This window comes from Suillus discolor (assembly GCF_016758755.1).
Source record: "Suillus discolor strain FC423 chromosome Unknown F5147scaffold_4, whole genome shotgun sequence".
Lineage (NCBI taxonomy): Eukaryota > Fungi > Basidiomycota > Agaricomycetes > Boletales > Suillaceae > Suillus > Suillus discolor.
In genome coordinates this window covers 253,518-279,328 of record NW_024541251.1, presented here as the reverse complement: position 1 = coordinate 279,328, position 25,811 = coordinate 253,518, and the positions used below count along the sequence as shown (strand labels likewise).

General features: G+C 46.3%; 8 protein-coding genes across 8 annotated transcripts; 3 read left to right on the top strand and 5 right to left on the bottom strand.

Annotated features, from left to right (window-relative positions):
• Window positions 1-263: 263 nt before the first annotated feature.
• Window positions 264-1,831, top strand: F5147DRAFT_806549 (uncharacterized protein; the record flags this gene model as incomplete). The annotated part of the gene is made up of 8 exons (XM_041443369.1): window positions 264-546; window positions 597-629; window positions 686-694; window positions 842-989; window positions 1,047-1,061; window positions 1,111-1,186; window positions 1,243-1,418; window positions 1,479-1,831. The coding sequence occupies 8 exons, from the start codon at window positions 264-266 to the stop codon at window positions 1,699-1,701; spliced, it is 963 nt and encodes a 320-aa protein (XP_041298387.1). The 3' UTR covers window positions 1,702-1,831.
• A 2,054-nt stretch (window positions 1,832-3,885) lies between these two features.
• F5147DRAFT_668992 (Translin) lies at window positions 3,886-5,196 on the bottom strand. The gene is made up of 6 exons (XM_041435414.1): window positions 5,036-5,196; window positions 4,760-4,980; window positions 4,604-4,703; window positions 4,391-4,538; window positions 4,254-4,337; window positions 3,886-4,198 (listed from the first exon to the last, which is right to left on the bottom strand). Exons 1-6 carry the CDS (start codon window positions 5,126-5,128, stop codon window positions 4,032-4,034), a joined length of 813 nt encoding a protein of 270 aa, XP_041298386.1. The 5' UTR covers window positions 5,129-5,196; the 3' UTR covers window positions 3,886-4,031.
• A 332-nt stretch (window positions 5,197-5,528) lies between these two features.
• Window positions 5,529-6,612, top strand: F5147DRAFT_668987 (uncharacterized protein). The gene is made up of 4 exons (XM_041435413.1): window positions 5,529-5,790; window positions 5,852-5,879; window positions 5,934-6,244; window positions 6,302-6,612. The coding sequence occupies exons 1-4, from the start codon at window positions 5,588-5,590 to the stop codon at window positions 6,528-6,530; spliced, it is 771 nt and encodes a 256-aa protein (XP_041298385.1). The 5' UTR covers window positions 5,529-5,587; the 3' UTR covers window positions 6,531-6,612.
• F5147DRAFT_626964 (uncharacterized protein) lies at window positions 6,613-15,339 on the bottom strand. Its single transcript, XM_041432703.1, has 50 exons — window positions 14,962-15,339; window positions 14,667-14,909; window positions 14,499-14,616; window positions 14,097-14,448; window positions 13,931-14,032; window positions 13,605-13,882; window positions 13,484-13,526; window positions 13,386-13,426; window positions 13,133-13,333; window positions 12,954-13,085; window positions 12,884-12,901; window positions 12,537-12,834; window positions 12,183-12,485; window positions 12,094-12,124; window positions 12,032-12,044; window positions 11,808-11,982; window positions 11,705-11,763; window positions 11,550-11,655; window positions 11,466-11,502; window positions 11,310-11,414; window positions 11,068-11,257; window positions 10,970-11,019; window positions 10,818-10,919; window positions 10,649-10,761; window positions 10,585-10,591; window positions 10,498-10,531; window positions 10,328-10,442; window positions 10,260-10,277; window positions 10,150-10,208; window positions 10,062-10,101; window positions 9,823-10,007; window positions 9,609-9,770; window positions 9,544-9,549; window positions 9,280-9,488; window positions 8,991-9,232; window positions 8,824-8,943; window positions 8,654-8,778; window positions 8,381-8,602; window positions 8,275-8,322; window positions 8,027-8,220; window positions 7,891-7,978; window positions 7,813-7,837; window positions 7,635-7,762; window positions 7,547-7,586; window positions 7,438-7,496; window positions 7,334-7,389; window positions 7,233-7,287; window positions 6,991-7,182; window positions 6,800-6,938; window positions 6,613-6,747 (listed from the first exon to the last, which is right to left on the bottom strand). The coding sequence occupies exons 1-50, from the start codon at window positions 15,225-15,227 to the stop codon at window positions 6,740-6,742; spliced, it is 5,952 nt and encodes a 1,983-aa protein (XP_041298384.1). The 5' UTR covers window positions 15,228-15,339; the 3' UTR covers window positions 6,613-6,739.
• Window position 15,340: 1 nt separating this feature from the next.
• F5147DRAFT_668974 (uncharacterized protein) lies at window positions 15,341-16,533 on the bottom strand. Its single transcript, XM_041435412.1, has 3 exons — window positions 16,476-16,533; window positions 16,247-16,427; window positions 15,341-16,202 (listed from the first exon to the last, which is right to left on the bottom strand). The coding sequence occupies exons 1-3, from the start codon at window positions 16,511-16,513 to the stop codon at window positions 15,513-15,515; spliced, it is 909 nt and encodes a 302-aa protein (XP_041298383.1). The 5' UTR covers window positions 16,514-16,533; the 3' UTR covers window positions 15,341-15,512.
• A 954-nt stretch (window positions 16,534-17,487) lies between these two features.
• Window positions 17,488-19,368, bottom strand: F5147DRAFT_668969 (biotin synthase). The gene is made up of 9 exons (XM_041435411.1): window positions 19,036-19,368; window positions 18,959-18,979; window positions 18,641-18,911; window positions 18,533-18,587; window positions 18,343-18,485; window positions 18,210-18,285; window positions 17,986-18,160; window positions 17,920-17,936; window positions 17,488-17,862 (listed from the first exon to the last, which is right to left on the bottom strand). The coding sequence occupies exons 1-9, from the start codon at window positions 19,262-19,264 to the stop codon at window positions 17,725-17,727; spliced, it is 1,125 nt and encodes a 374-aa protein (XP_041298382.1). The 5' UTR covers window positions 19,265-19,368; the 3' UTR covers window positions 17,488-17,724.
• Window positions 19,369-20,208: 840 nt separating this feature from the next.
• Window positions 20,209-21,956, bottom strand: F5147DRAFT_668962 (uncharacterized protein). Its single transcript, XM_041435410.1, is given in 3 exon segments — window positions 20,209-21,655; window positions 21,765-21,770; window positions 21,783-21,956. The coding sequence occupies 1 exon segment, from the start codon at window positions 21,479-21,481 to the stop codon at window positions 20,612-20,614; it is 870 nt and encodes a 289-aa protein (XP_041298381.1). The 5' UTR covers window positions 21,482-21,655; window positions 21,765-21,770; window positions 21,783-21,956; the 3' UTR covers window positions 20,209-20,611.
• Window positions 21,957-22,535: 579 nt separating this feature from the next.
• Window positions 22,536-22,951, top strand: F5147DRAFT_566672 (ribosomal protein S27-domain-containing protein; the record flags this gene model as incomplete). Its single annotated transcript, XM_041430812.1, has 2 exons — window positions 22,536-22,644; window positions 22,695-22,951. Coding segments are annotated over 2 exons (366 nt in total), but the record flags the coding sequence as incomplete, so codon positions are not given.
• Window positions 22,952-25,811: the final 2,860 nt, after the last annotated feature.

Genomic DNA, 25,811 nt, shown 5'->3' with positions numbered 1-25,811 from the left:
TAGCTGGGTGCAACTAACATTCCCAAAATACACCAATAAGGACCCGTAAATTGAATTAACCCATGGTCAAATTTGTCCGCTTGCGAAAAAAAAAAAACTTTGATGCTTCTGTCAGCCAGCACGGCAGCCCTGCCCAGGCTCAGGAAAAGGTAATATCTGTCTATGGTTGCCAACAAGACGATCGGATTCACGTGACTATCACGTGCAGTTCGCGAGTAAGCTTGCTCAAGCTTTCGCATCCAACTCCAAGTTTGATTTCACCAATGCCACAACAACCTGCAGATAGTGACGATGAATTTCCAGACGATATCGGACAGTTGGACTTGAGTAACGTCCCAGGTCTTCAGGAAATTCCGGCCCCAGCTTCGATCAACCCTTTGGATGATGATCCTCATTCCACAGTGGTCGTACCAGCGCCGCCATCGCAATCATCTACGTCATCCCTACCCTCCGAGTACGACTGCGACGATGAGATAGATGAATCAACCATCGCCGCTCTGGATGCTCTCGAAGCACAGTTTGCACATGGTCAATCTCAACTCGGAGGTCAGTCAATCGTCAACTAATAGCACAACCCCTATGTTCAACGCATACAGCTTCTCCTTTAACTGCTCAGCAGTTGATTAGTAGTGAGTTCCGCACATTTTTAGTCGTTACATGTTGAAAGATGATGTCGACTCAACAGCTCGCGCTGGTACGTTTCATTGAAAACCGACGATGGTTTAAGCTCTTATGTATCCGTTGTGTCATCTGCATGATGTCTGAAACCCACTACCATTCATCTTGTGAGTATCAAGTTTAACAGTTCTGCGTGAACCAACACAACTCGTACCATGTACAGCTGTTCTTGGTCTAGATGACCGCAAGCGTGGACCGTCGTCACCGCAAACATCGCCCGCCAGTAAAAAAGGCAAGACAAGTGCCGAAGACAGCCATGATACAGCAAACAAAATACTCGAGGGATTCGAAACCGAGATCATGTGTCCGATGTGCGTACTGATACCCGGTCTACTCGCCTGCGAAATGATGTCTTAAAAACGTTGTAGATGCTTTGATGTCATGTGAGTGTTTCCATGCTGTATCGCAGTATTTGATCTTGTTCTTCTTTAGGGTAGCAGCGCACCTATGCAATCCTTGCGGCCACAGTTGCTGCGGAGAATGCGCTCAAGGCTGGATAGCCCAGAATGTAAGATATTCTATTTTAGGACAAGTTCGGATTTTATGAGCCCTATACTACTACAGAAAGCGTCTCCGGCATGTGCAGTGTGCCGCGCTGCGTTGTCAACGCTCAAACCACTTCTTCCCAATTATTCCCTTGATGCCGTAGTCCAGCAATACATCCGTGCTCTTGGCGTCAGCGGACGATCAGAATGGCAAGAAAAGGGAGACAGGTTAGCAGAGTGGACGAAGCGTCACGAGTAAGCTCCCCAAGTCTATTCGGTTGATCGCATTGGTTCGTTTACGTACTCTTATTACAGCAAATGGAGGAGAATCGCCCAAGCGAATGCACTAATGGTAAAGGCAAAAGAAACCGCTTATCGTACAAGACGCTATCAAGGCGCTATCGTTTCCTACGTGCCACCAGTTTATGATTATCTCGGATCGTATAACGATGATGAAGATGACGAAGATGAAGACCCAACCTATGAAGACGATGAGGTTGTGGAGATTTTACCGCGCCGAAGAGTACTGAGACGGTAACCAACGTTCGTTCCATGGCCTATATTCTTAAACGGACCTCATTCGATATTCTATATTCCTGTCATAATTGTTACTTGTAGTATCGTAGTCGCAGTTCACGTTGCCTGCTATTCGCTTCAAGCAGCCAGCAGGACCATTTGCACTTGTTTGGTGTCGCACTGTACTCGCACCTTGCAACGTTTTGGAGACCAATCGCGAAGTACCTTGACTTATCTGCTTGGATGCCTTATCTTACACGTCACATCACGTAAATTGACCTACAGTGATATTGATGCCATCAGAAATTCTAGCACATTCAGTGCAGCTCGGTTCCTCATAATTCACAAAGGCCGCCGTCTTCAGAGCCTCCCAGGATATCACGCATGACTCATGTGCATGAGGCTTTCCCCAACACAGAGTTTAGACAAATTCCAAGCAGTTCCAAGTATGTCTATGAGCGGTGACCCGTTCAAAACGGCTTGCTAATCAGTATATTATTAGGTCGACTTTCAAGTGACCGGAACTACATTCCAGGACTCCACAGTACAGACAGGCTCCAGGCCTCTTCAGGCTTTCAACTTGATGGCGATCGCAACTGCCGTTGACTGTGCATCCAATTATTACCAGTGCTAGTGCAATTGGTGCCAATGTTTTATACTCAGTCAATCACAAACACGTCCTCTGACAGTGAAGGTGAGTTTCAAGCCAAAAATTACTTTGGGGCTCTGGATGAGATCTATACCGCCCACATGTCACACCAGTATTTTAAAGGTGGGCGACTCAGCAATCATGTGGCTAACTTAGGTTCAGTTGCTGGAGCTGCACCGCTAGTGGGTGTTTATCGGGCGTATATGTGCATAGTACTCATTTCGATTTGTCCACCAGGCATCCGACTGTGGCATCAATTTCGAAGCCGAGGTGATAATTCAGATTCAGATTCATTAAACGCTTTTTCAGCTAACTCTGGTGTACTACTACTAGGTTTCATTGGCCCGGGGAAGATCACGGGGATATGTGCGATGCTTGTTCGCGATGGCTCGCAATCTCCCATCTATCGACGTTCCAATCAACATATACTATCAGTTGATAAAAGGCTTCTCGAACCACTATAGGCTCATTTTCTCCGCAATCCCCTGCAGGTGTTAGTACTACACCCGAGAGCGCTTGGTTTAGTAGAGCTGAACCCTCAGTACTTACTGCTATATCAAGCGGCATCATGTTGAGGCTAGCCTTCGCAGTTCTCAGGTAATTTACTCACTGGCACAGCCACGACTTTGATTGCATTCTGCAGGGCTCGATGTACTTCGGAATGATCGGTTGCTCGAACCGCTCCTGGCACTGCTTTCGATAATGACACAAGTTCCACTTTTAATACGAACCTGGACTCTATTGGGGCACGTTCTAGCGTGTCTCATGGGGCTTGCTTATTGCAGTACATTCTAACGCTCTCTCTAATTCCCATTCTCATGAATATTGTCCAGGCGTGCACAGCCAGGAGTGGCGTTGTTTAGTGCCACAGTCTTGCGATCAATGAAATATCCATTCGGTCGACTGTTTCGCCCGCCGCATCTATTCACTGATCGGTTAATCTCATAGTCGCGCCACCCCCCCTATCCACCACAGGATGCTATGAAGTTAGCGTTTCGCCTTACGTGTGGGATTATGTTATTCTGGTGTATAAGTGGGCATTCCGAACGTGTGTGGACTCCTTACATGCTCATTGCACGCTTCACGGTCGCGACATCCATGAAGCCATATTGCTTCTAACCGGTTACCAAGCAAATCACGCACAAACCATTGGTCGGTCGGTATCTCCATCTATGCAATGTGCATATTAGGTAAGATCATTTCGTATATATATCTACCGTTGATCGCAGAAACAATGTGCTCATGTCCTCGTTGAACAGTCATAGTGCTCTTTGTTCTTGTGGGTGATTTCACATTTCGGGGGTTTTCTAAATCTGAGAGTATTCGATACCTTATAAGTTGTTGGTCAGGACTCAGGAGATCTTACCATAATTCACGACGCAACACAAAGACTCCTCGAAGGCTGTCGCATATGGCATTAGCATCTTCGCAGCTGTCATTTAACCTAAAAATACCATAGACAAAAGGAATGTCGCTATGTTGACTCGGAGTCCCTGGTCAGCATTGGCGCCTGAATCCACACCAATGTCTGCAATAAGATCGAACCAGTATATCATAAGTGGAGTTTCACATCTAGATTTCAACTTTGTGTTGTACGTATTTAGGAGGCGTAATTGGTGCACCAGAACCAACATAAACTATAGGCCGCCTAAGCTCGCATTAGTATTGGAATTGTCAAAACAAAATTCTGCCGGGTATCTGTATTAAATCTCATCTTCGTAATCATCTCCGTTCCGAATGTCTCTTTGACCAAGTCTCGATTTTGCACTGGTAGTAGAACTGAAAGTTGAGATCGACTGCGCGATAATGTCGTCTAACATATCAGGGGGGATGTCGTATTCGGATCCTCGGACCACGATGGCATACACCGCTGGAATAACGTTCAGTACTTGTCCATGAGTGCCAGGTGATAGAGAAAACGCTACCGTCCTCAATCTTTTCCAGAGATTGTGAAGTTACAGCCTGTTTCTTGGATAACTCCCTCACGTAAGGAGTAAAGCGTTCGAAATCTACTTATCCACAATTACACCTTTGCACACTATTGTCAAACTGACTGACTTGCCTGCCTTGCATTGCCGGACGAATGCACACACTTCTCTGGCTCTAACGCGACCACCCTTCTGAGCTATTCCAGATATTGCAAATCGCATGAGTTCGCCAGTGACATCAGACAAGCCCAGCAAGTAATCTTCCTTTGGAAGAGTGAAATACTAGGGTCGTGCCGTAGAGTGCAAATTTCAGCCATCCGGGTATCATTGAGGTGTAGCATACGCACAGGTATGCCGTTCTCGTCAGAAAGAGAAAGCTGAACTTCCTGATATGACACCAGAGTGCCATGCTCGAGGTAGTGAGCAAAGCCCAATGCTTCAATATACCTGAAGTCAAAGGCGTTCAACATATATGCCAACCAATTTGCCATGTTAGAGCCCACTCTTGGAGGCCGGGCGATACTGCTCTGTGGTAGTGCCAGAACCGCTCAGCTTGTACCTCGAGCCTTATTTGTGCATATAGCGCTTGCACTTCCCGAAGCTTTTCACGACCGCGACGGACTACTCGTAGAGAGGGATTAGAGTCATTATTGGGCTCTTCTGTCATTGCTCGGTGGAGTAGGAAGATGACTTTCTTCGAAAGGTTTGTCGCATCCCGGCTAATCTATTGGAGGGGTCAGAATGCTCAGTGACGCAGTCGATTCTTTCGAGCCTGGAACCTTGATAAGTCGTTCTCTCCGGTCATGATGCTCGTCTATTTCTTGTCGGAACTCATCAAATGCTTCGATGACACTTTCTCGATGGGTTCCCATTTGGAAAGCGTGACAATAAGATGGGGAGGGTGGTCGACAACCTTGAACATGTACTTTGAGTTAGTGTATTCTTGAAACGAATTTGCAAGAAATTCTGCTATTTTTCAATATATATCGCAATAATATGGCAACCACATTGCAACATTGCCGTACCATTGCCTATCACCACTTCTTCGTATTTCGTGCCTCCTAAAAACCACACATTGTCTTCTTGAAGCTATAACTATCATAATGCCGTACGATCTGAATGTATGCCATCTCAATGAGATAATTTTGAGGTCGTGACAAAGGTTTTTTCGTCACGCTGAACGGGTTCGGAGTTTGAATAAGTATGAAGAAACTGAGAATTGGGGACTGAGTTTGCCAATGCATATTCATTTACATAATTAACCATTTGGCCATTCGGTTAAGAACCTTTGTTCGTTTAAGTTGCTCTGAGTTAGCTTATCTTCGTACTCGATGGCTTTTGCACCAAAGCCTGGGTGTCCTGTGTGTGGGATCGTGGCCACTGCAGCGGTTCATGCCCCCGGACAGTCCCCACGCTCACACAGCCCAGACGAGCCGACAGAGCCAGAAATACTCTGGAGAGATGAAAATTTCACTGCGTACCGGGAGAACGCTCATCCAGTATCTTCCAGTGGTCATATAATCATAGCGTTCAAGTGAGCCTTCTATCTACCATATCAGGTTCTTCAAGCACTTTCCCCTGATCGAATACCCCAGTCTCCATGTTCCATCGATATACACCCTGGTACGTAAAATCTCAGGCCTCCCCGCGGCGAAGAATCTTACCTGGCTTTGGTAGTCTTCCAGTGACTTGCCTCTTCTTGTGAATGTTAGAAACCTTGGAAGGAGGCTTTTGTCCGCGTCGTCGCCGCCCTCTTCCCCCCCTTTCTCATCTGGCAATAGTTCCGCCGCATCCTCGGAACCTCATACCGAATCCCAATTTCGGATCGGCTTCATTACTCCACCTTTCAAGGACAACAAGATTCCTATCACAGATCATCTTCATGCACACGCCTATCTAGCCCCTGCCGATCTACTTGGCTGGTGGAGAGGTGTTGCATATGGTCCTCTCGCTTGGTATGATGTCGATGATTTGATTGCTGAGATTCGGTTGGATTTCTTTTTATGTAGTATACCTCTTTCAAACTGACTATTTTGTATCACTAGGGAGTCAGTCTCGAACAATCGCGTGAAATCTGGTTACGATAATCGGATAAATCCCCCGATAGACACGGTTCCCGAGGCAGGCGCGCGAACTGGTGCAGCCAATGGTGACGAATATGCCGCTTCGAGTCTAGCTATCCCTGACCTTGAGGATGGTCTCATATCCCCAAACTCTTCTAATACCTCCTTTGCCACCAGTTCTAGTGGTCTTATACCCTATTTACACGCATGATAAACACATCAATTTCCATCTTGACACATTTCATGTACCTAGCAAGTCCTCGGACCATAATGACTCATCACAAACAACTGAACTTTCTTGTATATCAAGTATTGGAATTGCTTTCTCTAGCTAGCCTATTTCTATACGATTCAATAATATCCAACATCAATGAGATTTGCTCTGACATGATCTGCAAAATAAATTTCGGTTCTCAAAGATCAAGCATCTGACAGAGCATCATGAACAACGGGAATGGACGAACTATAATTTGCACTTACAATACGATGATCCGGTCAGTAACGTCGATAGAGCTGCCAGCTGATCATCCGTAAAGCGCCGGGAGTCTTCGTGCCAAGTGTCTTGATGTGTTTTCCTAAAATTGCTCGCGCACCTGTGGATAGTTGTCGAAATTGGAATCTGCAGCGTAGAAGATCAGAATATGCAATCAAGCAAATGAGGATTTGCTCACAGGATCATGTGTGTGTTCCAGCATCACTGTCGTCAAGAGCCCTGGCATCCATTTCTCGATGGTGTACGGGAAACTGTCAATGAGGGCGCATATGCCAATGATAGCGGCGTGCCGCTGACGGACAGCAGCATTGTAAACTGGCGATACACGATCAGGGAGCTGAATTTTTCCCGCCAGTTTGACAAATCGGTCCTAGACCAAAAAGTGGATAAAATCAAAAGACGATGTAACTACTGACCAACCTTCAAAGTCACAACACTGCGCCTCGAAGACAGTCGAAGTATTCCCGACAAGGTGCTGAACAAGAGTTAGAAACGTTTTGAAGATAGATTCCGAGACTCACGTCCCAACCATCTCTCGCACCTCCACGACTTCGTCGTCCAAGCATCGACACAATACCTACAATTAATTAGTGCAGGCACGAGGTAAATCAATAGAACTACTTACGTCTAGAATGTCACTGACTTCGCTTTCGCTAATCAGAGGAAGTTGTCGGAAGTACAGAACTAGGTAATGTGATGTCGTCAAGCACCAGACTAAAGTAGCAACAACTTACCCTGTAGAATTGGTAGGGCCTTCAAGCGAACCTTCCATGACTGCAAGAGTGAGTCTAGAACAGTTACGGACGCTGGTAGATGTCTTACTGGTGACGTCTGGATGGCGGAGAATATAGCATTCAATAAGGGGCCGATCATTGATCGTGGAGGAGCGACTCCACACATGCGAACAAGAAGTACATTAGCATGCCTTACTAGCTCCTCGTTATCATGCACTAAGAGGATGATTTTAACATCGACTGGCATGTATCATTTACAACTGCACCTTCAGTGAAACGGAAAAGTTCAGGCTGAAAGAACCATAAATCTTGACTTTCTCAGCAGCTGGTGATAGACCACGTACCATAAGAGGCAAAATATAGTCGAATGCAGATATGGCATCAGTACTGTGGACTGACAGGAACAACCATCGGCAAACAACGATCCCAACTCTGAGAGTATTCAGCGATCACTTTGAAGAAATGAATATCATCCATTACCTGTCATAGGTTGACTGATAGGCTCTCACACCTGGTAGCCGCTGCTCTCTCCACACTTTGAAGTTGTCCACGAGTTCGAGGACTCTATTTGTGTGATAGGTACCACGTATGCCCATGATATCTGCATCATCAGTCATTTCTCGACACTCCCGTACGAAAGCTTCGACATCGAGAGACGCAGGCTTGGGTTGCCACTATTCATCAAGGTCAACAACCTATGTATATAGCGGGATGCAAAAATCGCCAACCTTGATACCGTTGCAAAATGCCATCATCTCAGCAACATGGGATCTTACCTGTTAATCCCCATTAGAATCATCACTGAATCATAAATAAGAATGTGAAAGCACTGACATCATCGTGTTCACTGTGCACCTCGCGCCAAAATCGTTCCATGGTGTTGTCCGACCAAGATATGAATTTCCATTCTAATTCAGTGTAGAATGCCCGAAATAATGCCAGAACTTTGACAGATTCCAGGGATGATGGTCCATTGTAGTCCATGCTGTTGAATTGTTCAACGAGATGCTCAACGAGTGGTTGGAGTCGCCGCGGATCTTTGTGATGGAACATGTACTAAAAGTTGTTTAGATAAATACACAAAGTTATAAGCTCTTGGTCACACACCCCGACAAATGAAGTCCAGATGGGTACAGTCTCTGTCTTCATGCTCTGATCTAGCGTCTTCTTAATGTAGGGAGTGAACCATTGCCAGATTTGATCTTGGGCCTCTTGTGGCCAATGTTTAGAACCTGCGACAGTCAGCATACAAAATTTTACATAAGTAAACTGCTCACCGTTTAAAACACCAGCCAAAAGTTCTGCCGCAGCCCTTTGCTTGTTCTTATCTTGGTCGGCCAGTAACATCTCCAGTTTGGGCTTCAACAAGTCCCAGGGTTCATCACCCAATACTTGGACTATCTCGAAATTATGGAGGTTGATTGTGAAGTAACATTGGACTTACATATTGATTTGACGCATGATATATGGTCTTGTACCACAGTACTCTCGTGGTTCTCTTCAGCGAAGTGTCCGGAAAGTTTCTTCCAGAAGTCTGCATCCACTGTTATTTCACGTAGGCAAGACAAAGCCTCTGCGCTTGATGGTTCCCATTCGAAGGTGCTCTCCGACCTATGAGGTGACTTGTATGCTGCCAATGTACCACTCCAGGCGAGCCAGCCTTGATGTAGTGTATCGCAATATATACTTCGATGGGAGTGAGTACTTCTTAGCGTGACTCTACAAAAACCCACCTGCTGAGATCGAGAGTCCCTGAAGATCTGATAGGGACCCGCAACTTGAAATTGGTGAGTATCTCAGCGGTCGCCGAATACGAACCTTTAATGGGAATGTTGCATCGTAGCGGGTTGATTTGAGAGAACAGAGCCAAAGCCGCTGGATTTCGACAGTACGATCGAAGCTTGATGTATCTCAGTGCTTTCATGATACCTCTTTGCGCATACTGATATATAGAGCAAGTCAGTTTGTGACTAATTCGATGCCAGTCATGATCTCACGTAGCGCTAATATCCACAAAAATGTCAACGTCCTTACAAAGACCTAGTAAACCACAAAAACGCACCATGGTAGGATCGCTATCACATACTTTCTCCAGGAAAAGATTAAGGTGACTAGGCGAAGTTGGAGTATCGCGGCGCATCAGAGTGCGGAGAACCCTAACTGCCACTATCGCATAGCGCCAATGTGTTGCAGTGTCATTGGCAATTTCGAGAACCGCTTGAGTCTGTTCAAGCCTCAGTGGTGAGACACATTGATAAGGATAGTATATTGCCTACTGTTCGATTATGTTCTTCGTTCATCAAACATACACGCTCGATGCGCTTCTCACGGGCCCGGATAGTAATAGAATCCTCTGACTTGTTAAATGACAAGCAGCTCTTCAGAGCAAGTAAGGATTCATCGAGAGCGGTATTCTTAACGTCATAGATGAGATAGCAAGGCTCCGAGAAGTTGGCCAGACCTCGAATCAGCTTAGAAAAGAAAACAGAAAACAAGAAGAGAAAGTGGTTCTTACATGTATCTGTTACCGTAGACACACAATTTTGGATAGAAGGCTGGAAGACGTTGTCATCCAGTTTGAAGAAGGTCAAGAGGAAAAGTACCTTCTCATTATGATGGCACCCAAGGAGTTGCTTGATGATTTCTGGCACTAACGTCGGTTCTGCAGAAGAGTGGATCTAGCTACTTCAAAAAAGGTATCCATATTACTCACCAGATATCGCAAATCGCCCTGAGGAGATGATTAGACGAGGTCTATCACTGTCAAGAGGCGTGGCTCACCAAACGATGATATGTTCAACGTCCACAACGCTCCTTTCATGCGATCATCATCAGTACCAGGCTGTAGGGCTTTGTACAGTGCCGGAAGAGCTCGAAGACGAAGACCATCGTACACCTGCAAATGTGATGACCATAAGTCCATGACACCCGTAACATATATAGGCACCCACTGAAGTTAGGGATTCAAGAAGAGATTGGCTTGATCTTAAACGAAATGTTGAATTTTGATCAAGGAAAATGAACTGGAGTTCACTCACTGCCTCACTATGCGAGATTAATTAGAAGTATTCATGAAACATGAAACCAAGAACGATCAATTACCTGACGGATAATGCCACATTGACCATTCAACGACATCGTCCAGCAAGGAGTTCTCTAGCGGACCTCTAGCTCGCTCGATGGAGTTCCAAAATAGTCGAGAGGAATGATAAAATCTGGCACATGTAGAATTAGGAAGTTGAAACAGAAAGAAAAGTGAACGATGGTTTACCGAGCTCTTCGAACAAACACTGCGCGCGGCCAAACTTTCTGTCCTGAATATTGACGAGCCACATCGATCTCTGAGTTGTATTGGTCGGTGTTTACATAGTAGCTGTGTGAAATGTTCAGCAACTTCCACACAAGTGAAATCACATTACAGACCTGTCCTTGCTGTCGCCGTACTCGAGTAAATAAGTGCGGATTGAACTGATCTTTGGCAGTGTGAAACGTAAGTCGTGAGGTACTATAAGAGTACGTACAAGCATCTGTACAGCATCAACTGTGTTCTCCTCGCCTTGTCTTTGCAGAGACAGGGATGCTGCGTGCAAAAACTCCCCGAATCGACGCCGGAGTCTAGTAATATATTTATATCGGGTGTCTTGCGGGTCTGTGAGGCAAAACCCGGAAGCCAGAGGCTCAATTGATGCAATCATTTCAGGAATTTCATTACTGCAGACATGTTAGACAAACACCATATGCCACGGGCGCCAACATGACGTACATAATATCACTTGAGGCGAGCATAGATTGCAACACGTCCGGTGATATGAACTCCTTGAAGAGCGTTGGAATTCCGGAGAATGCTTCTCGGACAAAACTGAGATAACTACTCAAAGGTATTAATTTACTGCTGGTTGATCAATTGCTGTAAACTCACCGACAAAAGTCGTTCCTCCAAATGGCGTCTCGAGACGCTTTGCTGCTTTTCAGTATAAGGTTAAAAGATACTGCACAAACCTACAGGTTTCAAGCAACAAGTCAAGGCGAGTCATCGCAGGTTCGACCAATTCGCGGAATAGTTGAAGCGAAAAGTCAATCTCTTCGGCACTTGGGACATGCCATGAAATCTACAGTGCTGAGCATTGCAGACGCCTCCAATTGTCAAACGTTGCGCACCTTGACTTCACCGGGCTCAAATAACTTCCCCCAGTATAAGTGATGGTTTCTCTGAAATTCTGCAGGTACTCAGTCAACGCATCTTAAAGTACAAGCTGCGAACCTTCATCGTTCCACTGTTCGGGGTTGACGAACTTGTTTTCGATCGGGTAAGTATGAGTGAGTGTGATTAATGCGCTGGAGAGTAACTTTCCGCTCCAAGTGTACCCCCGTTTCGAGAGAGTTTTGTCGCGTAGGAGAGTTAATAACGACAAGAGTTCGCCCTTGTACACGAGAAGCTAAAGTGACATCAACTCGCGCCCGAGTAGCTGTTTTAGGATCACTAACCGCTGAACCATCACTATTCAGGTGTTTGTTAGCGCATGTAAAGTACTTGGAAAAGAACACACTTATAGACACAACCGCGGAGAATAGCGAGATCTATAGTGTAACAAGGATATAAGCGCTCAATACTGCTACAGTTGGGATAAAATCATACTCCAGTGCAGAGTCGCATCCGACGGAAGCGGCAATGACGGAGATGTCGTCCTCACTGAGCTTGCACCATGTTCTATTTCTGTGCGGATATTTGCCACACAGAAGGGCAAGAACTTGAACAGTGTCTTTTCGGGGTGGGCATTCGCAATGCATTCGACTAACTGGTGTATCGCACGGACAGCATTAGAACGAACATTTGTGCTTGCGTAATCGAAAATCATGTTGAGTACGAGATCGAAAAGTGGATCGGATAAATGGACACAGATTTGACTGCATGCACCAGTCACAGCATCCACTACTTGTACTGAAGAGAAATTGGTCAGTTAATAGCAACATTCATATGAAGTCAAGATACCTTCCGTAGTCCCTCCGGCTGACCCATTCGGTCCTTCTTCCGGGAGATTCTCAAGTAGCTGGATAACGCGACGTATGAAACTGGCTACCCAACTTGCAAAACTGCCAGTGCTGTCTCTGAGAAGCGCATCTTCAGCTTCGTTAGACAACTTCAATTGAATGGTGTCCCCCAGGCCATCATCTAGAGTAATTTGACCAGAAGAAATGTCCACGTCAGAAGCCTCTGGACTCTCGGAGGATGTTACGTCCCCGAACATAATGTACTGTGACACTTCCGATAAAAATGTCGTCGTGCAAAGCTTATGAATAAGGCATTAGATAGGAGAAGCACTTGAAGGGTTTAAATACCGTTTTAGTTGGGTCATTCTGCATTTGACGAAAGTGAGAGGGTAGCGTTCAAATTAGACTAACTACTCACGAGATCGATGCCAGGTACAAGCAGATGCAGAATGGTGATCAAATGCTTAGCGCCTGGATAATAAATATCTCGGGAAACGATTGCAGGAACAATAGAGCTCAGTGCCTTGATTACGGACAGGGTGCGCTGGGTCTAAAGAACTGTGAGAAACAAACAATCGACGACAGGAGCAGCGGTACCTCAACGAGAGCCTCTAACGAAGGAATAGCTCGTTCCAGAATTGGCTGGAATACCAGGTCAGGCTCCATGCACGACATGGACTTCAGAGCGCTCTGGACATTTGAAACGGTGGAACTATCCTGGGAGAAAACGGCAAGTAACACAACTGTCCGGAGGCACTTGACCAGTTCTTTTCTCATCTCTCGTGTGAGCCGGCGAGTCTGATCGGTAACCTAAATTTCTTCACTAATTAAACAGACACAAATGGCGTACCAGAGGTACTTTGCAGTCGGATAGTTGTTCTTCGTGCCAGCCTTGCAATTATGAGTTAATATTGCGTTAATAAGCACTTAAACTCAAAGGGAGCTCACGTTTGTTGAACTCGTACACGATGTACTTGACGAAGGCAGTGAGCTATATGGCAGATCAGCAATTGCAGTGTCAACCAATAACTTAGCGGAAATTCAAGCCCGATGCGAATGAACGACGAACATCGGATGTCCAACTTCCAGAGTTGGTGGGGTGGAAGAAATGTTCCGTAGAGGCAATGAGACGTGCGAGCGAATCCAGAGCTTTAGAACCACCTAGATATAGCTTCGATGGCCCCCACTTATGGAGTGGCACTGTAAGATAATCGCCTACGGAACCACTAACTTGGGGCGTGCTAACGCCTGAAGTCATCGGTGTACACCACGGCGTAGACTCAGTAGAGGGAGGTGCAGAAGCACCATCAGGGGCCATAGAGTACACGATAAGTTTGGCGAGAGATGCTAAATAAGATGTCAGCGGAACTGTTTCTGCGAGGGGAACCTACTTACGGATACGCCAATTTGCTTTGGGCAGCCTTCCAATTTCAAAACTTGAAGAAGAGTCGGCTGTAGGTCCCGTGGTGAGCGACCCAGCATCCTTCAGTGGAATTGCTACAAAAGGCACCGGTAGTCAGTCAGCCTTGATTGAAGACGTAAATTATCAAGGGCTGCCCACCCATCGAGGCAAGGCATTTACACATAATAAGATGCCATTCGTGCTCAGTGAATATTCCAACTTCCTTATAAAGGCCAGACCACGTCTGTCCTGCATGGTAATCATCTTGTTTCCACTTCGGTCTGCCCTCATCTTCAGACTTTTCATCATCGAGAATATCATAAATGCGAGCAGGATCACTGATAGTTGGGTCCACATGCATCTCTGCGAGGCGTGACAGGAATTGCAACATCCTTTCATCGTACATGTAGGAGTTGATAGACTCCCACAAACGACATAACATAGGGAGATACGATTGAGGATGTGTCAATGGTAAGAAGGTCAGAAGATAGTACTGTGACGAAAGAACGCTCTGCAGGCAAGCTAAGGAACGTGTAACTGTTTCTGCTGGAAAGAACTCACGTCTAGGTTGGTCCCATTAAAGTCTGGCAAGAAAGTGCTCAGCATCTCTTCAATGGCCGCGGGGTGGAAGAACCTCCTCGATAGATCAGCAATGTAGCCCATACACCACGAAAGTTGGCTACGTTGACTGTTAGATAGGGCAATTACCGAAGAGTAAGCGTAACCTGCCTGTACTCGAACTGACGTCGAGTCAAAAACAAGTCTTCCCGAAGGATATTATAGATAGGCTTCCATGGAAGTCTCATATCGTCAATGCTCAATTTCTTTTTCGAACGAGTCAAATTTGACAACCCATCCGCGCAGACGGCCATGACTTGCGTGGGCATACCAGGGGTCGTTGCGATATGAAAATACAGCTTCGCAAGGCGAATGCGCTTCTCCTTTGGAAATGGGTACTTGAGCATGTTCCAGCTACAATACCAGTAAGAAAAATTGTATTCCTAGGTGAATTACCGGCGCTCACTAAGTGATCATGCTGTCCCACTGAACAAGACCCGGTTCGAAGTCCTTTGCCTCTACGCATTGGGCTATACGCCTTAGGATAAAATCCAACATGTCCTGCATCCGTGCATTTGATTCAATTGCATATGGGAGGGAAGTCGCATAAAGCTTGAGTTTCTGCATGTAGCGGTCAGGCGCGTGGTTGATGTCGTCTGGAATTTCTGTCTGGTGCATCTCGGGACCTGGATCATTCAAGGCCAGGCGGGAGACATCTGGAATAATAGTCATGGTGTTCTGTTAACAATGTCAATGAAAGTAAATTGTAAGAGAAATAGTTGCCCGTTCGGAGAAGCAAGAATTAGTCAGGGTTTGATCCACAACCGACGGTCTGCCATCTGCCAGTGGCCGGTCGGATATACGACATTACCGCACCTTCTGAACAGCACATCTGATTGGTTTTATGTGCGACATACGATGATAGCGGTAAGGATAGATGTTATTATTACTGACGCTCAGGGTACGTCTCTGGTACAATATGGAATGTGACTGAAGTTGTTGTTGTATCGATCAACATCAGTCCATAGCGACGCTGAAGGCCGCATCCTGTAGTTCTTTCACAGCCTTTTCCCGCACCATCTCCCAGATGATATTCCGTTGTGCCCGAGTATCTCCAAGACCCTCCCTAATCTCCTGAAGACGCTCGACATACTCCCTCCCGTCATCTTGTAGCTCCCGCAAAGTTGCTAGAGACTTTTCTAGACTGTCCTGCTGCATCTCCGGGGAAGCGAATTGTGACGGATCAATCACAGGTGGACCATTGTCGGCGTACGAAACCAGGAAAAGCTTATGAGCTGTTGGGGTAAGATCTGGAGCGCGAGCCATCCTACGTTCCTGCTCGTCTTCTTCGTCTTCAATATCTTCCTGCTCTTCCTGTTTCGGTATCACACGCTCCTCATCCAATTGTTTGTCTGGGTCTTCGCTGATGACTTGCCAGAGCCTCCCAAGAGCACGTCTCATGACCGCTTCTCCTTCAATAAGACTGTTAGTAGCATATTCCAGTTCGTCCAACAAACTTGACCGGAACGAATGCGTCACAGACTTATCCATGACAAAAGAGGCGAAACTGAAATGCTGACCAATAGGTGGTGGATAGGGAGCAAGGAGTGGTGGCGAAGGCGACCGCATATGAGGAAGGCAAGGCGGGGAGGGCGATCGTCTTTCGGGTAACAAACATTTTATGCGTTTACGGGCACGGTCCTCAGCCTGGTTGAAGGTTAAGAGTGTTTAGAGTAAATAGCTTAGCTCACCTCCCAGTCGTCCATGCCAGGGCCCCATGCAGCCATTTTTCCCTTGCGAACCCATCTACTGCTTTTCTTCATCTTGTTTCCCCAGTTACCGCCCACTATGCTGACGGCCAAGTCTTCATCATCTGAACTTAAGCCTTGCGAGGGGTAATACCACGCGTTGTGATCATTCAGGACCAACAGACTAAACAGGTTGTGAGATCTCTTAGATGCACGCGTGTTCAGGACTAACCTCATTTCTTCATGGGCTCTTTTTGGTGCGCTTTGCATAGTATCTGTTGAACGTTGTGGTAAACCGATAATACAAAATACTGTAGAGACTCTGAGATTCGGCACTAGCTTCGTCACGTGCAGCACAGTCACGCTTAGCGTCACTGTGACCTGTGACCATACACAAAATAGCCGCAAATTATGATTGCTGCACTTTTTGTCTGTTTCACTATTGTAAAGCTGAGAACAGGCAGATTCAATATAGTTGGTCACTGTCTTTTTTATCTGTTTTTCTGTATGTTTTTACCACATGTGACAAATCAGCTTCGTCTCCAAAAAAAGTGGCGTGACAGACTGACAGTCACACTAAAATATTATAGTGAACTTTCTAGAAATCTGCAGACCGAATCAAGTGACTTGAACAGGGTTTTCTATTTACTAGCTAGGGCTCTCCCACGAAGGATTGACAGCACAGTTTTCGTCAGGCAATGCAGGTGACGAGGTCACGGTAGGATCCAGTCTTTGTCAAGGTACAATCATTGAAAATCTTAAGAAAACCAGGGAATTACTGGAAATTTTCTCGATTTCAAGGGGGAGGTTTTCCCTGATGAAACAAACAATATTGTTCAGACATCATGTGCTTCGAGTGTTAAGGCGGACGTACCTTTACTAACCCGATGTCCGTCATGATGTCGTGATCTGTCGTCGTGATACTGTGAATAGAGGCAACTTGCGCGATGATACCGCGATCTGGTGCGATCATCCTAGATCTTTGCCGAAGCATGGTGCCAAAAGGCAATCCAAGGCGAACGATCAATCGTAATACAGAACTCCGAACTTACACAGGAGAAATCGGTCACAGGGACGGACAGGCTGTCTGCCGAACAGGCTGCCATGTTTGGCGAGAATGGAACGAGTTTGTCTTCTGCATGCAATGATCAACAAATCGTGAAGCTCGTCTGCCTTAGCTTCATACGTAAAAGTATGGTCCCTGGTCTTGAGGTCTGACTTCCGTAACAGGGAATGCGGATGCAGCACACTCCCCAAGAAACGAGGAGGGCTACGTTATAACTTTTCCAGCTGAAAGTTGTCCCTGAGTAATATCCGCGCGAACGGTTGCACTTGGGGATTATCGCCGGTGAGTCCGCAGGCGTAATACACCGTGGTCGCGAAAAATATATATGCACATACACACACAAACCGCCGGTCTACGTAGCGAAATGATGTTCCTTGCTTGTATTTCGTAATGAATGGCAAATTTGCCCGGGATTCTAGGATGACTCTGCTTGCGACTCCGAGACTGTTCTCGTAGTTTGTGGTCCTAGCGCAGCGCCTTCCTTTTTTGCGACGCTTGCTTGCTCAAAGCTTTGCATTCCCTCTAAACCCCACCTACCCATCATTGCCTTGTCCTGCAGCAAGATTAGTTCTCGTCAGCTACACGCAAACCTGGAAAATGATAGATTTACCTCATCCCACGGAGAACCTTTGTCGATCATCAGTTAGCTGTTCGCACGTAGATTAAAGACACGTACATGGAGTGGTTAACATCTGTTCTCCCGTAAACACCGCATTAGCGCCGGCCATGAAACACATGGCTTGCTCAGATTCACTAAGCGTGTTTCTCCCCGCTGCAAGTCTAATGATTGTTCCTGGGAGGACCATACGCGCGGTGGCGATCGTCCGCAGTAAAGTATGATGAGCAACCCGCTTTAAAAATACGTCAGCTAAAACATAGACATGAATGAAAGAAGCACACTTCATTTCCTTCGAGTGGAGTGCCTGGTATGGGTACGAGGGCATTTACAGGGAATGATTCGGGGTGTTCCGGCATACTTGTAGAAAAAATAAAAAGTTATGAGTGACAGTTGAACGATCGAGCACAAACATACTTGGCAACTTCCTGAATCAAGCCGATGCGATCCGCATCTGACTCTCCAAGACCTAATATACCGCCAGAGCAGACGCTTATTCCAGCATCTCGAACTGCGCTGATCGTGCCCAGGCGCTCGTCGTATGACCGCGTCGTGATAACCTGAAAAAGATGCAGGCAGCAACTCCAAATCATGACATATAGCAAACCTGCGGATAAAATTCACGCGATGTATCGAGATTATGATTGTATGCAGTGAGGCCGCTAGTTCAAACAGATGTGAATTGAGTTGAACCTGAGAGATAGAAAACACATACGCCTCTTTCAACTGTTTTGCTTGCTCTGGACTGAGCATACCAAGAGTCGTGCAGACTTCCATCCCCATACCCCGGACCTCTCGGACCATTTGAAGAATTCTTTCAAACCCTCTCTTGCGTCCTGCGAGGTCCCTCCATGCTGCACCCATGCAAAACCTTGTGCTTCCATTCTCTTTGGCCTTTCGTGCTGCTTCGATGACAGGTTCGATATCAAGCAAACGTGAAGCCTTCGTCGGGGTGGAATATCTGGATGACTGAGAACAGTACGAGCCTGAGTGAACGAGTCAGTATCGTTATTCGGTACAATAGGCTCCTTACAGTCCTCAGAGCATCCACCAGCTATAATGCAACGTTTAGGACAATGATAGAGGGGATAGAGCGGGAACAAAGCGCACTCTTGATATTCATAAGTGTGCACAGTTGGATCTTGCTAGGGTCATGATTCTGACGATGGATGCTACTTGCGCGGAAGACAAGATCTAAGAGAGGACTGTCATAAATCTTTTGGATTTCTTGTCGCGTCCAGTCATGTCTTTGTGGTGCCAAGCGGGGTGATATGGTTACAGTTGCAAGCGATCTGCTGAATCTGGGAGTAGATAGCCGAAGAAAACCACTGAAGTTCATGATGAACCGAAGACGATTCGAGGGTAGGCCTCAGGACTAGGTAGAAGGCGATGTACTATAGTAGATCTATAATTGTCAATCACACGTATCGGTCTAGAGTTTGTTATCACCGAGACTCCACGGCTGACTACGATCTGGAATATGCATTCATCATACTTTAATAACACAGGATGATAATGACGCGTTAATATAATATCTATGCTACAACCTTCTTCATCATGGCATAACGGACAAGTGCCAGTGCGATTACAAGTTACAAGTGATATGGATTCTGTAAACCATAAATATCTGGGCTAGGTATCAGCGAAAACATATGTATAGGTGAAGCTTGTGCAGAACTGATTTTTTGGAGATGGGGGAAACCTGCTTGGTTTCAGATACCAACGCAGTGTCACTGGGGTCGAGCTCACCGGAAGAGTCATGTTAGTATGTGACGATGTTCTCGACCTTTGAACGCCTCATTACGGTCATGTTTTATTTTTTCCCTGGCCGACTCTCCTTCCGATGGTCACTGGTAGCTCCAGATGATGAAGTAGCACGCCTAGTGCCCTTCTTCTCCCGTGCAGGTGAGGGTCCAGGGGAAGCCAACGAGATGCCCCGCATGGCATTGGACAAGCATGCATCCAATTTTTGTGCATCAACTGTTGCCGTCCACTGCCGGAGTGTGTACGCCGCTAATTCACGGGAATAGAGTGATTTCTGTTGTTCTAAGGATTGGGTCGGCATGCTGAAAGTTTGATGGGACCAAATAGAATAATGAAGACTAGGCTCGGGTGTGAGAATAGAAAGTAGCAAGGATATTAGCCTTATATACCTCGTGGCCGAGTAATGTCTTGACTGTGTCTTTTGCAGTTTATTATTTCGCCATGGGGGACAGCATGACGTTTTTGGAGTTGCGCATTGGTGTTAACCCGACGCTAGTGAGTAGATCGGACTCGGAAAAATTCCGCCGATAACATCGAAGACCTGAACAAGCCATGATTCATGGGGAATCTTCAAAACTCAGAATGATACACGGGCGCTTGGTTCTATACAATTACAATACAACTATGGTACTGAGAATTTAATACGACAGGAAATCGGTAGTCAATGAAAGTGCAAAGATAACAGCCATGTATGAGAATGTTCAATGCTACACACACTCGATCTGAATCAAAGCTACGAAAACAAAGTAATAAAAGCAAAGGCAAATGGTATGATAGACGTTAAACGGTGTGGTATGGTAGAACATTGTCCGGATTATCGTTCGTGGTTTTTTGGGGCATGAATAGGCGTACAGGCAAAAAGTGCGATCTCGTTGGAGCTTCATCGGCGACGAGTGATTAAGGGAGGGAGGCTGATAGCCGTTCAAACACGGCGCCAGGCAGGAACGGATGTGCCGCTCTTGCCCTTGGGAGGTGCACCTAGCATCACACCACCGGTGAGAACAGTGGTCTTGCCTCCGTCGTAAGGGGTGACTTCAGTCTTGGAAGTGTCAATAAAGACACGAGCCTGCCTGGCCCTCTCGCGACGGGAAAGTTGGGATGACTGACTGTCGTTTCTAGAGGACAAAGTAGAGCCGGTCATCGAAGAGAAACAGGAATCCGAGTCGGACGAGCGATAGCTGGAGCATGAATCGGAAGATATAGCAGACAGCGGTGATTCAGAACGTGGAGGAACAGGGAAACGGTCAGTGATGGGGGTCATCCAAGTGGGCGCGCTGACTTCGTCAGCGATCAAGGCGAAAAGTTCATCGTCATCCGTGTGGTCATTCTCCAAGAGCTGCTGGGCAAATGTCTTAGATTTGGATGGCAGCTGGCTTGAATGCGTATGGGGTGGCACGAAAACGGTCTGAGCCATCAGCTCCTCTGACCAGATGGTAATGAGCTCAGTGCCCTTCCCGAAGCGCACGGAAATGCATCCTGGATCGACAAAGAAGTCGAACTCATGTCCGCCCAAGACCGCAATCCAGTCGAACCACTGAACACTGGATGCAAGGCACGCGGCATATACGGCACGTGGGGGGAGGCAATTGGGGGAGAGGGTAAGGCAACGCCGGCCAGAACCACGAAGGGGTTCCTTGGGAACCCAAGAAGGGGCAAATAGTGCGGTCAAGTTTGCCTCGAGCGCAAGCTGAAGCCTGATGATTGTGGCGACAGGGTACGTAAGGAGAAGAGGACGAGTGAGGTAGGCGATGGCCTGAGCGAGAGTGATGGGAAGACTGGATGTAGTAGTCATGATTGTAAACGAGAAAGCGATTGGAAAGGTTGAATAGATGGTAATAACAGAAATCGTCCTGCGATGATAGATGCGGGAGTGAAGCGCGCTGAAAAGGTACTTGAGATACGACTAGTCTTCTAGTAATACTGAAGTTTTGATTTAGACGGGGAGATCGAATATGAGCAAACGTCTGGAATGATATTAAGTATGGTCTCATGAAGTAAAACTAAAACGCTGGCTCACCTAACAGACTAGAAGGAGAGGCCATGAAGCAGATTAGCTGAAAACGAAACGGTAGTCAAACAGAAGTATAACGAACCTGGCTGCAAGGATAGAAAGTTAGTAAATTGATGACTGGATTATCAAAACCCGGATGGAGAGTATGGGAGGTTATGGGGTTAAGCTTTATATGTATGCCGTGCCAAGAACAGCCGCCAGGCGTAAACAAAGGCATGCTGCTGGCAGAGCGCCCTCCATAATGGTCGCGAAGTGAGAACAAAAGAACATGGATAATTTCCTTTTCTGACAACAATAGTGGGCACACGTGCTGCCGGCAGTCGACTCTACGATCTCCCAAGTAGAGGACAAAAACAAGTTTGCGCCAGACCTTTACGCGTACGTTTTGATATCCGCCCAAGGTTGCTATTGTTTTCTCTGGGAGGAAGCGTATCCTCACATCATTTCCTTGGTCCTTATCCGAAACACCGCTGATGATATTTGAATTGAAGCACAGGAAGATGTTCCAATCCTATCATAATAAGAGGTGTCTTCCTTTCATATGACCTGACTACGGGAGACTGTGAGGGAAGTCGGCTTGATAGTTGACGAGGTCAATTGGTCAACAAGCGGTCCTGAGCGGACGGTTCCGCAATTGGCTTAGTCAGATTGACTGTACCACTACTTCCCATATTCACTGTCATCGAGTTTTCTCTCATCTTCGATCGTCAGCGTCTCGCTTGAGCCATCAACAACGTCGACAACAAAAACACCCAGATTAAAGCTCGTCAGAAATGGTACGGCATCTGCATGTTCGGTTGACTTGTGCGAAATCCTCACGGAATCCGCCCAGCCTCTGGCTATCGATCTATTGAACCCCTCTGCAGAACATGAGCGCAAGCAGCATAAACTCAAGCGTCTCGTCCAATCCCCCGATTCTTATTTCATGGATGTGAAATGCCCAGGTATGTCCCGTCCCGTCAGAGCTGATAACACTGATCTCACTGTTTGCTAGGATGCTTTGCTATTACCACTGTGTTCTCCCATGCACAATCAGTTGTGCTTTGCGGCTCGTGTTCGAGTGTCCTCTGCCAACCTACGGGTGGTAAAGCGAGACTAACTGAGGGTATGTCATTGAATTGCGATGGTGACAAAACATTAACGTCATTTTTACAGGTAGTTCATTCCGTCGGAAGAATTAAACTCTTCAGACTTTCACACTCACATTACACTTCGCGCCCCCTCTTCCATGCTTGCCCAAAAATCATATGATGTGCTACTGGGCTTGAATTGTTTACATCTTCTCTCGCAAAATTTGAGATCTGACTTGTCGTTCATGTACTTTCTCATCGGCGCATATAATACATACGATCTTTCTGATCTGTTCAGTCCTACAATTACCTCAACAGCCACAGCCGGTTGTACACGCTATATGTAAGATGGTGAGGTAGCCGAGTGTTACATGTCAACTCTGGTTGACACATGTCCAACAATGACGAAAAGTTTTTGTTGAAGGAACTTTAAACGCTCGGTGCGCGTCCAGAAAAAGTCACTGCATTCTGTGCATAACTTTTTCTTTTCAAATCCAATCATAGCAGTTAGAAGGTACGCAGACAATTTACATAACTTACGCTTACTATACGCGCGCACCACAACCTATCTTACGGCCACTAGCACGCCAACTTGAAGTGTTGGCGCTGCGTGCCGTAAGGATTATGTATGAGTCTCGTTTAGGACAGATTTGATGCTCGAAGAGTCCATCATGTACTGGACGATGAACTCGAAATTGAGCACAGCCCAGTGAGTCAGACCAGTCGCACTCCACTCCCGTTTACTAATGCATGTTGTTCATTTCCAACTTTCTTGGCAGCACTAAACCTTATCAAGACGTCCACGATGACTTATCACGCTCAGGTTCGGTGAGCTGTGTCAGACGACCCAGGGCAAACCCGGCACTGCAAAGACCATTAAATTTCAGACGTGCAGCTTTAAAGGCGGCCTAATTACTAATTGCCGCGTCTGAGATTCAATGGCCTCAGGGTGTTTACTTTCGATGGTTGCATTTACACTGATAGGTCCGTTCCTTGCAACGGGTCAGCTTCGATGAATTTAGTACATGACATTTCAACTTATTTCCTATCTTCTCCCGTCGACTCCACACCATGTGACAATGCTTACTTTTGCCGACTAAAACAGAATTCAGGAACCAAATGCTGGATTATATCTACCGCGAACGCTTTCATCATCTGTCCACTAAGTTTGCTGTTCCCTAACAACATGCCTCTAGTCTCAGATGATCCCTCTTGGTGGCCGATCATTAATGCAAGCATTGTTTCCAGTTATTTTATAGGTTCGTGGAGAGTCTGTTGGTTGATGGCAGAGATATCCTAGTCTAACCTTGGCCGTGGTTCTACAGTGGCCGCCTCTGTTGGTGTGGGGTACGATTGGGGTGAGCAAGATGGTTTCTAAGACCTGCTGAAATTCCTTAATAATAACATCTTCAGTACTGACATTAGCACAAGAGGTAAGTTGATTCCATTTCCGAAGCAGTCATCTCTCTAAGAATGACTTTACAGATCGAATTGATCTGGGTGAGTAGAGTCCTACGTCAGGAGAAAAAAAACATTGATTTACAATAGAGGCAACGTTGGTCCCTGGTGACTGCTTTGTATCTATGTGTATGCACCTTAGATTATAATTGGGGTCGGCAACTCGCGCTTACTTGAAAATCTTCTAGCTGCGCTATGTTGGACTAGTATATGCCGTGTATGTTTGGAAGATTCAACATTGTCGCCATGCTAATGTATCATCTTTTACAATCAGCCTCAGCATACTGGGTATGTCTCCTCGCATACACTATGTTTATCTCTTTTGACCAGCAGCATACAGCTCAAGTCCCGACAATCTCGTTGACAGACACAGTGAGAATTTTGCACCGATGCCTGCCATTTCTGTATATTCAACTGCACCCTCATGTAGGGGTGAGTGAGCTTCTTAACCAACTCATTGCTATAATGTAATGGTCTCCACAGCTGTGAGTTGATTTGGAATGATCCTCCGAGGCTGGTCACTAACTGGATTTTTTAGGTTATATCTACTTTGTCACATTAAGTTGGATCACTTTTGTTTCGACTACAATGCTAGGCGGTGAGCCCTACACCTGCGACACTTTGATCAGTGACACTGACTTCCCTTAACAATGCAAGTCATCATGATCGTTCGTTTATATGCCATGTATCAGCGATCCAAAAAGGTGCTGATACCTCTCGTTGTCACCTTCCTGGCTTTCACCATCATCAATGTGACGACTTCTGGAAAAGCAACTAAGAATAGTTCGGCGGGTAAGCATTCATTATGGATGAAAAACCGGTTCATCACGCTTATTGGCAAATACCAGTGGTTCTCATTCTCTCCGGTAGTTACGTGTGCTCCCCTAGCTTTAACGGAAACGGCGTACTTCTGGTTGACCTCACTTGGATAATCGGCATCGCATGGGAAGTCTTTGTACTGTCTCTCGCAGTCTGGATTGCTGTAATACACATTCGCGAACTGCCACGATCATCAGCAAGAGGGATTCTCGGGGACTGTTTCACGGTGCTGATAAAAACTCACGTGGTTTACTTTACGAGGTGAGTTCATGATGTTCATGCGGTTCTCTTTTTTCACTGAAACGTGCTAGTTTCATTGCTGTGTCTTGCTTCCAGATCGGTTATTTATCTCCGGTGCTGTCAACGGTATGTCGATCTGATACTTCACCTCTGCGAGCACGATTCATCATTTCTATAGAACCCATTTTCTTTGGAGACTCAGATATATCTTGGCTTGTCTCAAATTCTCACGCTCGTACAGATGGTCGTGTTGGGACCACGCCTAATCCTCGGTGTTCGAGAATTTAACGCTAGGCTCGTGGCCGACTCTGATGCAGGAATCGTTATGACCTCAATCGCTTTCCAGGAGCGCGTGCATATAACAACTGGCAGTGGTGTTTAGCCGGGAAAATGCTCAACGTGATTGACACTTGTCGCATTACTCGGCAAGGAACGGGACAATTTGCTTTTTGTTTTCAAGTTTTGTCGTCGTAGTTATTTGGTGTCGCGAAATAGATTTATAAGAGAAATACAAAACGATAAAA

Excerpts from the sequence above, each read along its gene's own strand:
- F5147DRAFT_668992 (XM_041435414.1), bottom strand. The coding sequence starts at position 5,128 with ATGGGAACCCATCGAGAAAGTGTCATCGAAGCATTTGATGAGTTCCGA. Across the intron at positions 4,704-4,759 it reads GTATCGCCCGGCCTCCAAGA|GTATATTGAAGCATTGGGCT; the intron begins GTGGGCTCTAAC and ends CTTTGACTTCAG. Across the intron at positions 4,199-4,253 it reads TCTGGAAAAGATTGAGGACG|CGGTGTATGCCATCGTGGTC; the intron begins GTAGCGTTTTCT and ends ACGTTATTCCAG.
- F5147DRAFT_668987 (XM_041435413.1), top strand. The coding sequence starts at position 5,588 with ATGGCTTTTGCACCAAAGCCTGGGTGTCCTGTGTGTGGGATCGTGGCC. Across the intron at positions 5,791-5,851 it reads CATATAATCATAGCGTTCAA|TCTCCATGTTCCATCGATAT; the intron begins GTGAGCCTTCTA and ends CGAATACCCCAG. Across the intron at positions 5,880-5,933 it reads TTCCATCGATATACACCCTG|TCTTCCAGTGACTTGCCTCT; the intron begins GTACGTAAAATC and ends TGGCTTTGGTAG.
- F5147DRAFT_626964 (XM_041432703.1), bottom strand. The coding sequence starts at position 15,227 with ATGACTATTATTCCAGATGTCTCCCGCCTGGCCTTGAATGATCCAGGT. Across the intron at positions 12,486-12,536 it reads AGCCGGAGGGACTACGGAAG|TACAAGTAGTGGATGCTGTG; the intron begins GTATCTTGACTT and ends ATTTCTCTTCAG. Across the intron at positions 11,415-11,465 it reads TGGAGGAACGACTTTTGTCG|TTATCTCAGTTTTGTCCGAG; the intron begins GTGAGTTTACAG and ends ACCTTTGAGTAG.
- F5147DRAFT_668974 (XM_041435412.1), bottom strand. The coding sequence starts at position 16,513 with ATGCAAAGCGCACCAAAAAGAGCCCATGAAGAAATGAG. Across the intron at positions 16,428-16,475 it reads AGAGCCCATGAAGAAATGAG|TCTGTTGGTCCTGAATGATC; the intron begins GTTAGTCCTGAA and ends CAACCTGTTTAG. Across the intron at positions 16,203-16,246 it reads CTGGCATGGACGACTGGGAG|GCTGAGGACCGTGCCCGTAA; the intron begins GTGAGCTAAGCT and ends ACCTTCAACCAG.
- F5147DRAFT_668969 (XM_041435411.1), bottom strand. The coding sequence starts at position 19,264 with ATGAACTTCAGTGGTTTTCTTCGGCTATCTACTCCCAGATTCAGCAGA. Across the intron at positions 18,588-18,640 it reads GCAAAACAGTTGAAAGAGGC|CGGCCTCACTGCATACAATC; the intron begins GTATGTGTTTTC and ends TGTTTGAACTAG. Across the intron at positions 18,286-18,342 it reads TTGATTCAGGAAGTTGCCAA|TATGCCGGAACACCCCGAAT; the intron begins GTATGTTTGTGC and ends TTTTTCTACAAG.
- F5147DRAFT_668962 (XM_041435410.1), bottom strand. The coding sequence starts at position 21,481 with ATGACTACTACATCCAGTCTTCCCATCACTCTCGCTCAGGCCATCGCC.